At 50.9% G+C, this 14260-nt stretch overlaps 1 protein-coding gene and 1 long non-coding RNA gene across 2 annotated transcripts; one reads left to right on the forward strand and one right to left on the reverse strand.

Annotated features, from left to right (window-relative positions):
- Nucleotides 1-584: 584 nt before the first annotated feature.
- Nucleotides 585-8316, forward strand: LOC119328406. Its single transcript, XR_005158955.1, has 3 exons — nt 585-1083; nt 8078-8173; nt 8233-8316. It is a non-coding gene; the product is annotated as an uncharacterized LOC119328406 (long non-coding RNA).
- Nucleotides 8317-8687: 371 nt separating this feature from the next.
- On the reverse strand, nt 8688-12047 carry LOC119328405. The gene is made up of 2 exons (XM_037601391.1): nt 10701-12047; nt 8688-10602 (listed from the first exon to the last, which is right to left on the reverse strand). The coding sequence occupies exons 1-2, from the start codon at nt 11711-11713 to the stop codon at nt 8763-8765; spliced, it is 2853 nt and encodes a 950-aa protein (XP_037457288.1). The 5' UTR covers nt 11714-12047; the 3' UTR covers nt 8688-8762.
- Nucleotides 12048-14260: the final 2213 nt, after the last annotated feature.

Consider the following 14260-nt stretch of genomic DNA (forward strand, 5'->3'; position numbering starts at 1 on the left):
ATGCAGCAGCGCGTTGGGTGCACCTATGGGTCCGTTTGTTGAAGTTGCCCTAAGGCATAACTATATCTCTATCTCTACTACTTAAAAAGAAGGGGGTTGCTAAGTCTCGGTCGATGCTATATTTGTAGGATCTTACATTAAGATCTGTATAAATTTTTCTTCTCAGTTTTTTCTTTATCTTTCTTACATGTTATATCACTTGACTTAGACTTGATTAAGTTTCAGTCGACTGAGACCTAGACACACCCTAAAAAGAATGTAATGTTCCCATTTCAACTTTCTTCCCACCACCCCTTCGTCCAAGCTTACATGTATATGATAATCAATCACCTTAATTACTTACTTTCTGAACCAAATTCCATTTTATTTTATTTATCAAACTTTTAATCAAAATATAAGATAATTTACGGGCAGTATTTGATGAACATTTATTTACACAAATATATTATTGTTGATAGGTAAATCACAAGTTAATGTAATAGAATATTTATATCTCATTACAACGCACGGACATTGTTCTATTATTAACTGTATAATGGTGGAACGGTAGACTCTGCAGCCCTATGGGTGTCATATGTCTCGTCCGCTTGCAGAGTCTAGTACAGTTGGAGTTGCCGCAGCAATCGCGAACCCAATCTGCCACATGCAGCTTGCGATCATGAGGAGTGGATTCCTGCGTTGGACCTGCTCGCTCTCATGGCGTAATTTACTGCCTGAATCAAGGTCGGAGTTCCTTGCCATATCGCAGCGCCAAGTCCGCCGGTGCTGATGCACTATATTATGGGAGACAAGCGGCGGCCGGGGCTGCGAGAAGCCGCAGGAGGTGACTGAAGCAGGCCGAGCTCCACTCAAAGAGCGCACCGATGATGTTTGAAGAAATGCCCCCGTCGGAATGGCCGGCTGTTGCTCGGCTAAATGCCCCCGTGCGGATGCAGGACAGGTGCTCGACGAAATGCCTGCAAGAAACCGGCAAATCCTGAGAACGGCCATCTCGTGTCTTTTCCTCCCGCCCAGCACGTCAGGCACTGCAGCTGGGGCGATGCTTTCTCTGAAGTTCTCTGCAATGTCCAGACGTAATTCCAGGTGTGCCTCCTGTTCTATAGCTCCCACTTTATAGTATGTTATACTATGGACATTATGATGCCAGATTGGGTGTGTTGCTTGAACTTCATCTATCTGTTCCTACATTTTAGTAAACACCGTGAAAATGTAAACTGCACTAGGATCATATTCTATGTCGGTTTCTGTTCCACCTGAGGATCTTCCACCTGTTTAGGCCGCCCACTCTTACATAGGTGTTAGACCTTTGAACCTGAGCATTGATAGTTGTGGATGACACTAGGAGAGTTGGGACAATTTTCGTTGGTTTATTTCTCACACAATGCCATGCCAACCTGAGGGGTTGGGGATACATACTTATAGGCTGCTAGCCAGCCAAGCATATGCTGAGATGCTGCTAAGATGCCAGTCTAAGATGCTATCCTAACTGCCAGTCCTTGATGGTCAGGAACTCTATCCTAACTGCCACAAGGACCATGTGCTGCAGCCCCACAACAACCCTAGTACATAGACTTATCCATCATTCTCCCCCTAAGTCTTGTACGTTGTCTTGTGGGAGAGTTGAATCATCCCGATCCTGGAGCAAAGCTCGAGGAACTTGACCCTCCCAAGAGGCTTGGTGAGCAGGTCTGCGAGCTGGTCCGTGGTGTTGATGTAGCTCGCCTCGATGCTCCCTTCTTCCACACAGCTGCGTTTGAAGTGATACCTCAGTCGGATGTGCTTGCTCCGTTCGTGGAACACGGGGTTCTTTGCCAGGGCCAGAGCGGACTTGCTGTCCACCAGGAGCTGCACCGTTCTGGTGTCTTGAACGAGAAGATCACCAAGCAGTCGAGCGAGCCAGAGCGCCTGAGTGCAGGCGGTGGAGGCCGCTATGTACTCAGCCTCACAGCTGGACAGGGCCACCACCTGCTGCTTGACTGATTGCCAGCTCACGAGACACTTGCCGAGGAAGAAGAGGATCCCGCTCGTGCTCTTGCTGGTGTCGATGTCGCCGGCGTGGTCGCTGTCGCTGTACCCGACAAAGTGTGCCGCCCCCGGACACCTAGGGTAGTGGAGGCCGTGGTCGAGGGTCCCTGCTATGTAGCGGACGATCCTCTTCACTGCCTGCTGGTGTTCCGACGTCGGTCGCTCCATGAACCGACTGACATAGCCGACGGAGAATGCAAAGTTCGGCCGTGTGTGGGTGAGGTAGCGAAGGCTCCCCACAAGGCGCCGGTACTGTGTAGCATCCACTTCCTTCGTCGTGCTGTCGCGGCTCAGTTTCAGCCTCTCCTCCATTGGAGTGAGAGCTGGATGGCAGTCGGTGAGCCCAACTAGCTCAACAATGCGCTTGGCGTAGGTGGACTGTCGAAGCGCGATCCTGGAGTGGTCCTGGTGCACCTCAATCCCTAGATAGAAGGAGAGGAGCCCCAGGTCACTCATGTGGAAGGTGGCCTTCATGTCTTCCTTGAACGCCGCCACTTCTGCATCTTTGGTGCCGGTGATCACCAAGTCATCAACATAGACGCCCACCAGCAAGGCATTTCCTCCACTGCCCCGTCGGTAGACGGCAGCCTCATGCGGGCTTTGCTCGAAGCCCATCTTCTTTAGCGTGGAGTCCAGCTTGGCGTTCCACGCCCTAGGTGCCTGTCGTAGGCCATAGAGGGCCTTGCGCAGACGGAGTACCTTGCCCTCCTGGCCGGGAATCGCAAAACCCGGTGGCTGATGCACGTAGACTTCCTCCTTTAAGTCACCGTTGAGGAATGCCGACTTGACATCCATGTGATGGACATGCCAGCCCTCCTGGGCAGCCAGCGCAAGGAGAAGTCGCACGGACTCCATCCGTGCCACAGGAGCGAAGGCGTCGTTGAAGTCGACTCCTTCCTGCTGCAAGAAGCCTCGGGCCACCAGGCGAGCCTTGTGCTTGATGATGGCGCCGGCTCCATCCCTCTTCAGCTTGAGCACCCACTTAAGGGTGATTGCGTGATGTCCACGAGGGAGATCAGCGAGCTCCCAGGTGCAGTTTTGCTCAACTGCATCCATCTCCAACTGCATCGCGGCGCGCCATGCCGCATCTCTCTCAACCTCTGCAAAGGACCGTGGTTTGCCGTCCTCACACGCGAGTTGTAGCTGCGCCTCCAGGTCACGTGGCATCAGTCCCGGCACCGGCTCGTCGCCGAGTAGATCATCCATCCTGCGATACCGCAGCTGCTCGCCTCCATAATATGCGTCGACCCGCTCCTCGTCGTGAGTGAGCGGGGAAGCGAACTTCATCGGGCTGTGCTCTGCGTGAGCTGGTGCTGATGAAGACGAACCCGGAGTGATGACTGCCGGGGCTGGAGTATGCGGCGTCGCCAGTTGTGGTGTCGTCGGCGTAGCGGGCACCGGAGTCTATGTAGTTTTGGGGGCCAGGGTAGACGTGCCCGGCGGAGAGGAGTTGCTTGCTCCCCCGGCTTCCTTGAAGTGAGTGTACTCGACAATGAAGTCGTCATACGTCGGCGTCGCGCCGTTGTCCACCGCCTTGTCCCATTGCCACCCTCGCCCTTCGTTGAACACGACGTCTCGCGTCGTGCACACACGCTGTGTCTTTGGGTCGAGGATGCGGTAGGCCTTTGAGCCCTCCGCGTAGCTGGTGAAGACTCCCGGTGTGCTCCTGTCGTCGAGCTTGCCAATGTGGCCAAGCTCCTTAGCAAACGCAAGACAGCCAAAGACCCGCAAATGGGAGACCGCCGGCTTCCGCCCATGCCAGGCCTCATACGGTGTCCTGCCGTCGAGTGCCTTAGTAGGCGAGCGGTTGAGGATGTAGACGGCCGTCAGCACCGCCTCTCCCCAGAAAACAGCCGGCATCCCTCGCTGCTTGAGGAGAGCCCGAGCCATCCCCACAACCGTCTGGTTGCGCCGCTCGACGACTCCGTTTTGTTGCGGGCTGTACGGCGCGGAGTAGTGGCGCTGGATGCCCTCATCGGCGCAGTACGACGCGAATTCAGCCGCCGTGAATTCGCCGCCGTTGTCAGTGCGCAACACGCGCAATTTGCGGCCGCTCTCCGCCTCCACACCAGCCTGCGCGCGCCTGATGGCGTCCGCCGCTTCTCCCTTGCTGCCGAGAATCATCGCCCACATGTAGCGAGAGAGATTGTCGACGAGCAGCAGGAAGTAGCGTCTACCTCCTGGTGTGGCTGGCGTCACCGGGCCGCACAAGTCTCCGTGCACGAGCTCCAGCTTCTCCTTGGCCCGAAAACTCGCCTGTTGGGGAAAAGGGAGTCATTTCTGCTTCGTCAGTACGCAGATGTCGCAGAACTGCTCCACATGGTCGAGGCATGGCAGGCCTCGTACCATCTCCTTGGCACTTAGACGCTTCAGGGCCTCAAAATGAAGATGCCCAAAGCGCTCATGCCATTGCCACGCCTCGTCGTCCCGACGGACAGCGAGACAGACCGGTTGTGCCACCTGCACATCAAGGATGTAGAGTCGATTTCCACCTCTGAGTACCTTGGCGAGAAGGCGACCCTGGCGATCCCAGATGCGTAGGACCCCATGCTCAATCAGCACGCGTGAGCCATTCTCATCCAGCTGTCCCAAGCTGATGATGGAGTTCCTTAGCGCAGGGATGTAGTAGACACCGGTGAGCAGCCGGTGCTCTCCCGTCTTGGTGGTGAAGATGACGGAGCCGACGCCCTTAATTTCCACAGCGGAGGCATCCCCAAACTTGACGGAGCCTCGCGCATCAGAATCGAGCTCAGCGAAGAATTCCCTTCGACCGGTCATGTGGTGGGTGGCGCCTGTGTCGAGGCACCACCCCGTAGTCTTGTCCTTCCCGGAGGCGTCGCCGAGAAGAGCGTGCGCCTTTGGCTCGTTGAGATGGATGAGAGCTTTTGCGACTGGTGTCGCTGAAGATAGCTCAATGCTTGCATGCGCCATGAACAGAGCCGTCTCCTCCTCCTTCGCATGTGCGACGTGAGCCTAGCCTTGTCGTGGTTGCCGACACTCATTGGCCCAATGGCCAAACCTGCCACAGTTGTGGCAGCTATTGTCTTGTGCCGGCTTGGGCTTGCCAGCGGCGCCGTCCTTGGCGCCTCCGCGGGCGTCCCCTTCGGCACGTCCTTGTGCCCTGCCCGGGGGGCCTCTTCGCGTCTTACGCTGCTTGCCACGCTTGCGGCTGCCCGTCGTGGAAGAAGGCTCCCCCTTCTTCCTGTCACCAAGGTTGGCATCCCACGGCTCCCGAGTTAGGAGCAGCTTCCCGCCGGTGGTGATGGGCCCCGAGGAAGGCTGTGGCTCGTCGGTGTCGACGACCTTGAGGCACCTATCGCCTTCTCGATTGTCATCGTGGAGAGGTCCAGCAAAGACTCGATCGACCGAGCCATCTGCTTGTACTTCTCGGGGATGCACCGAAAAAGCTTCTCGACAGCTCTCTCCTCGGTGTAGGTGGCATCACCAAACTTCACCAACTTCTGCAGCAGAGTGTTGAGACGGAGAGCAAAGTCATCAATGTCCTCACCTGGCTTGAAAGCCAGGCTCTCCCACTCCTTACGAAGTGCCTGCAGAGTGGACTTGCGAGCACGGTCGCTGCCGATGCGTGCCGCGGCGATGGCGTCCCAAGCTTCCTTGGCAGTCCGCTTGCTGGAAAGCGAGAACTGCATCTCGGGCGGGACTGCGACGATGAGGGCGTCCAGCGCCCGTCGGTCCTCTTGGTGGTCGACGTTGCTGTCCTGGACTGCCTCCCACATGCGCCGCACCTGGAGCCTGACCTTCATGATCCCGGCCCACTTGATGTAGTTGGTTTTAGTGAGGGTAGGCCACCCAGCACTGGGACCAACGTCCCTGACCACAGTCCGGACCTCGTAGAGGCCGCGGTCCTGGTCGTTGCAGCCGCCGTCGCGGTGCGCACCTCCACCTGGAGCGCGGGCGTGCTCGGCTGCCCACTGCGTCGTCCGCTCTTGCGCCATTTTGGCGCGGTCTGCGTCAGCGCCGTCGTCCGCAGGCGCGGAGCTGTTGGAGCTGCCGGAGCCGCCGCGGAGTGCTTTGGCATCCGCCGTAGCCTCACGTGCTGCGTCTGCTGCTGCTGCTGCTTCTACCTCCGCCCTGGCTGCTTCTACCTCCGCTCTGGCTGTTGCTAGCTCCGCTGCAGCCAGCCTCGACACCCTTGCTGCCGCAGCAGCTGCTGCTACAGCTGCTCGCTGACGCTCCTCTGCCACGGCGCGCTCGGCCTCCTGCCGGCGCCGCATACTCAAGGTAGCCATGTGCTGAGAGCGACCTGCAGACATGGCTCGCTGCAGGGGGCTGTTCCGTGAAGAGGAGGATGTTGAAGACGAACTGCTGCTCGACAGTCCGGGGGGAGGAAGGTAACCAGAGGCAGACGGAGCAGCTGCTGCTACCGACTTGGGCTGCTCACAGGAAATGCTCAGGGTACAAGATAACGAGGCTCTGATACCACTTGTTAGACCTTTGAACCTGAGCATTGATAGTTGTGGATGACACTAGGAGAGTTGGGACAATTTTCTTTGGTTTATTTCTCACACAATGTCATGCCAACCTGAGGGATTGGGGATACATACTTATAGGCTGCTAGCCAGCCAAGCATATGCTGAGATGCTGCTAAGATGCCAGTCTAAGATGCTAGTCTAAGATGCTATCCTAACTGCCAGTCCTTGATGGTCAGGAACTCTATCCTAACTGCCATAAGGACCATGTGCTGCAGCCCCACAACGACCCTAGTACACAGACTTATCCATCAGTAGGATAGGTAGGCACAAAGTCATGAGCCCTTTACAGGAATCCGGTCCCCAGCTATAACTCAAATTTCAAAGCCATTAAGTGTATCTGCAAGACTGTATTCCATACGTAAATCACTTGGTCAATTTCTTAGAGTTTACGTCCTTCAAAGGAACAATAGGAGAAGGAAAAGGATATTAGGCTCGGAGTTTCCAAGGGCAGTACAGAAGCTGCATTCTGTTTTTCAGATAAACATGCTTGATCAGTTGAGTCATGAAGAATGAAAAGGAATCTTAGGAAGCAGAAGAATTATGCGTTCAGTACCTGCTGTTGGTCTGAGTCACTTCAACTTCCATGGCACACCCATGAAACACCACGTGGAAGAAAATGTATTCAAGAATGACACCACCGAGACTGCACACGTAGATGGCATTGTCAGTGGCTCTGCGGCTTCTGATGCCGTACTCCCCCTGGCGAGTTGAATCCTGCGACAGACATCATGGAAGCAACCAAAGTGGCCAGCAGCAGGAGGTACTTCCTAAAGTTGTATTCCTTTTGCTTTCAACTGGATTCTCAGGCTCCATTTACTTGACAGTGCAGGGAAAGAGGTTCCTTACACTATCAAGGATGTAATTTTAAGCGCTTTTATCTCTTTCCCGTTGATATATAGTTGCCCTGCTTGGCCATCGCAGTTCTGGATATTTGCATGTCAGAATAAGTGGAGCTCTGACATTACCACACTTTGTTGAATTCTGTTGATTAAAACATGAGGTCTTATCTTCTCTTCATACACCTCCTTTCAAGTTGTTTGTAATTAACAGACATCGGACTATGAGCCAAGTAATGTGCAAGGGTTTAGTTCCTAACATTGTACTCCCTCCGTCCCAAAATAAGTGAAGTTGAGTCACTTATTTTGGGACGGAGGGAGTATGTAAGATCAGAGATGAACTTGCATAGTAATTTATATGTCAAAATGAACTGGAAACTTGAAAGTGGTGTACTGGCTATGTAAACAGAAAGATAGTGGGCTTGATATTTTTTTCCATACAGACTTGACTTGGTGTCCATAAGACAGAGGACTAGTTTGCAAACATGTCATATAGACTTTGTGATCCGATTCTCAAGTCAACTAAATATGTGGGCACGTCTCTTACTAGTAACTTTTTTTTTTTCAATTGCAACTTGCACCAGCTACTGGATGTTAACATTTCCTCTCTGAATATAAGGTGACTAAAACATTTATTCCAACACTTATGATTTAACTGTCTTGTCTAAGTTGCAGTACAATGTAACATCATGCATTCATGCTAATGTATAATTATATATTCAGGAGTGCTTGGATGCAGGCTGGTCTATGAATTGAGATACCACCCCTGTGGAGGTCGCCCAGATCATTTTCAACAAAATGGCCTTGTGCGACTGCAAGGTTGGTCATCGCCGAATTGTCCTTGTGATACTACATAGGTTTTAATGCTATGTTTGCAGGGTCGGGTGCCATTGGATAGGTAAGCTGGTGAGTTTTGGATTGGCTGGGTTGGAATGATGCCTAGAAAGGCTCCAGGTGCGTGTCTAGTTGCCTTTTGTCACAAATATTTGTGAAGAATTTGCATAAACATGTCCTTGAGAATCTATGGTTAACAAGAATGCAAATCCATCGTTATTTCCTAGATACACCACTGTTATGAGTAGCCCTACATTACAGACTGGAATTGATACTTGATGAAGCACCAGATATATTTGCTCCAGTTGTCTTGTCCACAGCATGTGGGCACTACACGCAGGTTGCACTACTGATGTATTTTTTTATTCACTCAAAGACCATATTACAACTGTATGTATCTTTCGTGGTGTTAGTTTTCTTTTGTCCTCTTTTTCCCGAGGATAGAAATTCTGAATTTTGGATCTGAACGAGAAGATCAATTCCAAAATGTTACAGAGAAGCTTTTGGGAAGTAACAATTAACAACTCAGCACATAGGTACATACAAAGGAGATACACATGTGAGCAGAAGATCCCTAAACATTGTTAGCCCCAACTTTAGTTCCCTCCAGTGCTCCTCCACCGGCTTTACATATGCATTTGCAATTGCATTGCTTGGCAGGAGACTCGTCTTTCTTGTCACGGCACGATAGTACCACATGGATGGCAATGTAGAGCAGCACGGCAAAGGCAAGTGCGCCAATGTAACCAAATGTCTCCCACTCGCGGCTGCAGCCAGAGGCATATGCCCAAAGGAGGCCAAGCAAGGCCAGCACAACCGAAGACTGCGCTACTCGGAGCAGCTCCTTGCTCTTCATGCGTAGGAGTCCCTTCTCCGAAAACAGTGGCTTGTCCAGCAGGAGTAGGAGGATGACGATGGCCGACGCTAGGAAGGAAATGGAGTTGCTGTAGAAAAAAAAACGGTACCGGTGCTTGTTGCTGTCATGCAGGACCGAGTCGCCAGCCGTGTGCCCATTGCTGCTGTCCGGCCACACTCCGCCGGGTGGAGTAAGGCCGGCCTGATAGGTGACACTCGCCACTAAGATGCCCACCAGCATCAAATACTTTCCCTTGGTGTATTCTTTTTTTTCTTTAATAGTACGCTTTTTTTCTTCCTGAGTCTTTTTTTCTTCTGTACCTTTTTCAACTTCCTGGATCTTGTTTTCTTCTGTACCCTCTTCATCTTCCTGGATCTTTTTTTCTTCTGTACCCTCTTCATCTTCCTGGATCTTTTTTTCTTCTGTACCCTCTTCAACTTCCTGGATCTTTTTTTCTTCTGTACCCTCTTCATCTTCCTGGATATTTTTTTCTTCTGTACCCTTTTCAACTTCCTGGATCATTTTTTCCTCTGTACCCTTTCCATCTTCCTGGATATTTTTTTCTTCTGTGCCCTTTTCATCTACCTGGCTCTTTGTAGGCTTGGGATCTTTATTCTGCTTCAGCACTATAAGCAGTAAGATGACAAACACGAACACCACAGCAACCAATGCAACCACAATGATGGATGTCCGCACATGCCGGGAGCTTCCTGCGACATAGGCACCCACGAGGCCAAATAAGCCCGCCAGAGCACACACATAGAGTGCATAACAATTTATGCCGGGTGTGTACAGGTTCGGATTCACAAGGAGGATGATCATGGCTATGGATGCCATAAAGCTCGTGGCGTTGCAGTAGAAGAACGTTGTGTAACGGCGAGGGTAGTTACTCAAGAGGACAGGATAACCTGCTCTATGACCAAACCCGTCGTCCTCACCCCAAAAGCCGCCAGGTGGGGTCAACCCAGCTTGGTAAGTGATGGTTGCGGCCAAGATGGCTAGCAGCAGCAGCAGCTTGCGTTTCTTGTTCATCTCCTCCTCCGGCCTGACCTTAGGATCTAGCGTGAAGAAGACGATGTGGATCACCACGTAGACCAATACTGCACCAGCCAGAGCGATGACGTGGAGGGAGGTGGTTACATCCCGGCAACAGCCGACTGCATACGCAGCCATGAGGCTGAGCAGGTCTAGTATCATGGCAGCCTCCAGGGCGTGTCGCTTGTGGACGACGCTTGATGTCACATGCTTGCTCAGGACCATGACGATGACAACTACGGAAGTCACAAGGGCGACCGAGTTGCAGTAGAAGAACACCCTGTAGCGTCTAGCATGCGTGGTTACAAGTACCGGGTCACCTCCCTTGTGCCCGTCACGGTTGTCGGGCCAGAAGCCACCCGGTGGGTTCATCCCCGCTTGGTAGGTGATGGTCGTGGCAAGGGTTGCAAGTAGCAGTACGAGAGAATGGGCCTTCTTCAGCCGGTTGTCTTTCTCATGGTCATTGTCATTCCTGCCCCAGCATGATCTTAGATTGTTCTCGATCAAACATGATGCTAGAAGTCTGCAATACAGATTGGAGAAATTCTTATCATGAGATAATTAAGCCGATTGAACACACACCCATAGTAATACTAGCTAGTAATTGATTCAGGCAGGTACCTTTTTATTTGCTCCAGGAATTTCTGGATCATGAACTGGAGAACGGTGTATATGAGAACCGGGAGAACCAGACTGAATAAGTAGACGGTAGAGCGAGTCTTCCTGCAGCTCCCAATGGCGTAGGCCACGAAAAGGCCAAGCAATGCCACGTTTACGCACACGTATGGCGCATGGTGGCACCACTTCTTGTAAGAGCCCTCCTCGAGCTTGCTGGTGACGGTTGTAAGTAGCATGATGGCAGCTAGGGATGTGATGAATGCAAAGGTGTTGCAGACGAAGAAGGCCACAAACCGGCGTGAGTGGTCATCTAGCAGGACCGGGTCACCGGCACGGTGGCTGTCCTGGGTATCCGGCCAGAAGCCACCTGGGGGGCTCATCCCCGCCGTGTAGGTTATTGTTGCCGCAAAAATTGCAAACAACATCATAATCTGACGTGCCCGCTCAAGTTTTTTATCCTCGCCACTGGCTTCAGCATTTTCTTCCAGTTTTCCTGCGCCGATATACTTGATCATATGAAACACAGCATAGATGGAGACAACAGATACCAGCACGGAGGAGAAGACAGTTGTGACCATTCCACGGCTGGCCCCTGCAGCGTATGCCACCATGAGCGCGAGCATGTCCAGCGCCATGACCACCCTCAGCGCGAGGAGGATGAGCGGCTTGGGATTCTGCCACCACCGCGTGGTTATTGCTTTATCTATAAAGCGGGGCGAGGAGCCTTTTTCGGCATTCTCCCTCTGCTCCACGAGGAGGAGGAGGAGGATTACCACGACCGACGCCATGAATGCGGCCCCGTTGCTGTAGAAGAAGGCGTTGTACCGGGGGTGGTCCGTCACCACAAGAATCTGGTTGCCGATGAGGTAGCCGTCCTTGCTGCTCAGCCAGACTCCTCCAGGCGGGTTGAGCCCAGCGACATAGGTCACCGTCGCCGCCAGGATGGCCATCACCAGGATGTACTTGCGCAGGTCCAGCATGAGGTTATCATCATTGCTTTGCTCTGGATGCACCATTTGCTCGTTGTCTACAGGAAATAGCACCTCGAGTCTCAACTCTGGTGAAAGACATGGTGTCTAGCCCCCTCAGATATATAGCGCTAGCGGTTTAATCTGATGACAGTGGAACTCGGAGGTTGAGCGGTTGAGCCTAATGCTAGCTGCGCAGCTGTTCGTCAGCATGGTGACAAGGCAAAACGTAATGATACTGAGAAAAAAAATTGTTTAGGCATCAGCTTCCGTAATGATAATTGTGGCATAGGATTTTAAATTTGACGGAATATGCATAGTCAATAGACCGATGATGCTAAACTGAGTGTATATGATTCATGAATATTTTGGAAGACGTGACTTGGAGGTTTTATACTGTTCAATTTGTGAATTAGGGATTAGACTAACCCTTGTTGATGTAGCATGCATGTGCCATCTGCTCTGGATTAGCTTGACGACGACCTTGCTAACGAGTCCCCTTGAAAATGTACCCATGTTTTCCCTGTTGTTTGGAGTTAAGTGACATGGTTGGTTTGGTGAATCAATACGAGTTTGAACCATTTTTTACCTGGCCTTTGATCTGTTTCCTACTTTGCCCTGATATTCTCAATCCAAAACATTGATTCTCTCTCCACCGGGAGATGTGCAACTCCGCTCTTGATCTATTTTCCCCTCCCAAGTTCCCGCTGTATAGTTTTTATGTTTTTCCTGTCCGGCCAGTGTTTGGCTGGTAATCAAATTATGTGTTTGGCTGGTAATTAAGGATGAATAAGACTTGGACTAAACACAACCTTAACAGCAGGGGTTGCCAAGGCTCAGAAACGTGTGAGTTCTGTGGAGTTAATGAATCCACAGATCTTCTATTATTTGCTTGCCCCTTGGATAGATACTCAGTGAGTTTTGTGGGGGCTATAACAATTAACGTCCCTTCATCTCTTGTTTATCTTTGTCAGAGTTGGGCTATGCTGTGAAAGAGAGAAAGTTTGTGCCAATTGGTGGCATCTCTGTTTTGACTGTTTGGAAAACAAGAAATAAGTCGTGTTTCCATAGTATACATCTGGCAAAGTATGTGATATGTTCTACATGTATTGATGGTATCACTGATGAAATCATGTAATGCAGAAAACATTTACTCATTTTGTGGCTTTGTAGGGGTACATGGTAATCGGTTCAGATGGTTACACACCTGGCACCTGCGTTTCTCTCGCTATGCCGAAGAGGGCGGCGTGGGCCCTTGTCGAGCAGATACTTGTTTGGGTGCATGAACTCTTGCCGATTTCCATGGAAGCTGAACTAATTGCTGTCCAGTTGTTATAAAACTTGTGCAAGTCTCCAATTTCAAACGCAGATTATAGTGCTTCTTCTTACTAATTTTCATTTTTAAAACCCATTGGCTGATCTCACTGATTGAGAATCCATCACCCTTGTAATGGTTTAATGGCGATAGGAGGATTAGTCAACCAGTGGGGAACATATTTTACAGACCAAAGGCCAGACCGAGCACAGTTGGCAATTGGGGCATGTCTGCTCTGCTCTGCATAGCACATCTACCCTGGGTGAGATTAAGGCCCTGTTTGGAATCTCTCCACTCCGTGGAGCTGCAGAGCTCACTTTGAGCTGCTCCGTAAAAAGTGGCAGCAGCCTGCTCCGCTCCGGGAGCTGAGTCGCGGGAGCGGAGAGAAACCGAGCAGGCATTAAGATTTGTGTTTTTAACATTTCGCCAGCTTAAAGTGTTCGTATTCCCTTGATTAAGAAAAAATGTTGACACGGCCGGTCAAAAAAATAAAGAAGGAAATGTTGGCACGCACAGCCTGCCTCTTTGGTCGCTCTGACTTTCAAGTTCGGAATCTGGCTCCCGATACAACCACTTGGGGTGTGAATGCTCAAGCCCTACCTTCTGCATATGCACATGGTGGCAGACAGCGACGGCTTGGAATCTCAGAGGATTTTTTGCTCATATAAAACGCAAAGCTTGCGTCTCGATGCAACGGTGGAAAGAATTATGCCTGTCTTTTTTTTAGCAAAAGAATTATACCTGTCTTATGACTATCTACAAGTATTATCTACCCCTCAAGGAAATATCTGGTACTCCCACCCCTCGGGTGCTCCCGTTGCTCCAAACTTGGTAGCACATTTTAAAACGTTTGAAAAGTTCTGAAAAAAATCCAACACATTGACACAACATCAATGTATGTTGTCCAAAAAATTCAAATCAAAATTCGAAACATTGCTCGAGATACAAAAATGACAAAATGGACATCAATGTGATAATGGGCCTAATCCAAAGCCCAACTTATGTTGTGTACTATTTATTGTCGAATATGTCATTTATGTTTCTCAAGCTATGTTTCAAAAAAAATTTGACAACATACTTTGATGTTGTGTCAACGTGTTGGATTTTTTTCAGAATTTTCTGAACATTTAAAAATGTGCTACCGAGTTTTGGAGCACGGGGAGCACCCTAGGGGTGGGAGTACCAGATATTTCCGCAAGGGGTAGATAATACTCCTAGATAGTCGATAGAAAGTTTCTTTTTTGAGAAAAATGTCGACGCGAAGTGAATACCCCCCCCCC

Source organism: Triticum dicoccoides, chromosome 7A, assembly GCF_002162155.2.
Source record: "Triticum dicoccoides isolate Atlit2015 ecotype Zavitan chromosome 7A, WEW_v2.0, whole genome shotgun sequence".
NCBI classification, from domain to species: Eukaryota; Viridiplantae; Streptophyta; class Magnoliopsida; order Poales; family Poaceae; genus Triticum; species Triticum dicoccoides.

Excerpts from the sequence above, each read along its gene's own strand:
- LOC119328405 (XM_037601391.1), bottom strand. The coding sequence starts at position 11,713 with ATGGTGCATCCAGAGCAAAGCAATGATGATAACCTCATGCTGGACCTG. Across the intron at positions 10,603-10,700 it reads TTCCTGGAGCAAATAAAAAG|ACTTCTAGCATCATGTTTGA; the intron begins GTACCTGCCTGA and ends TCTGTATTGCAG.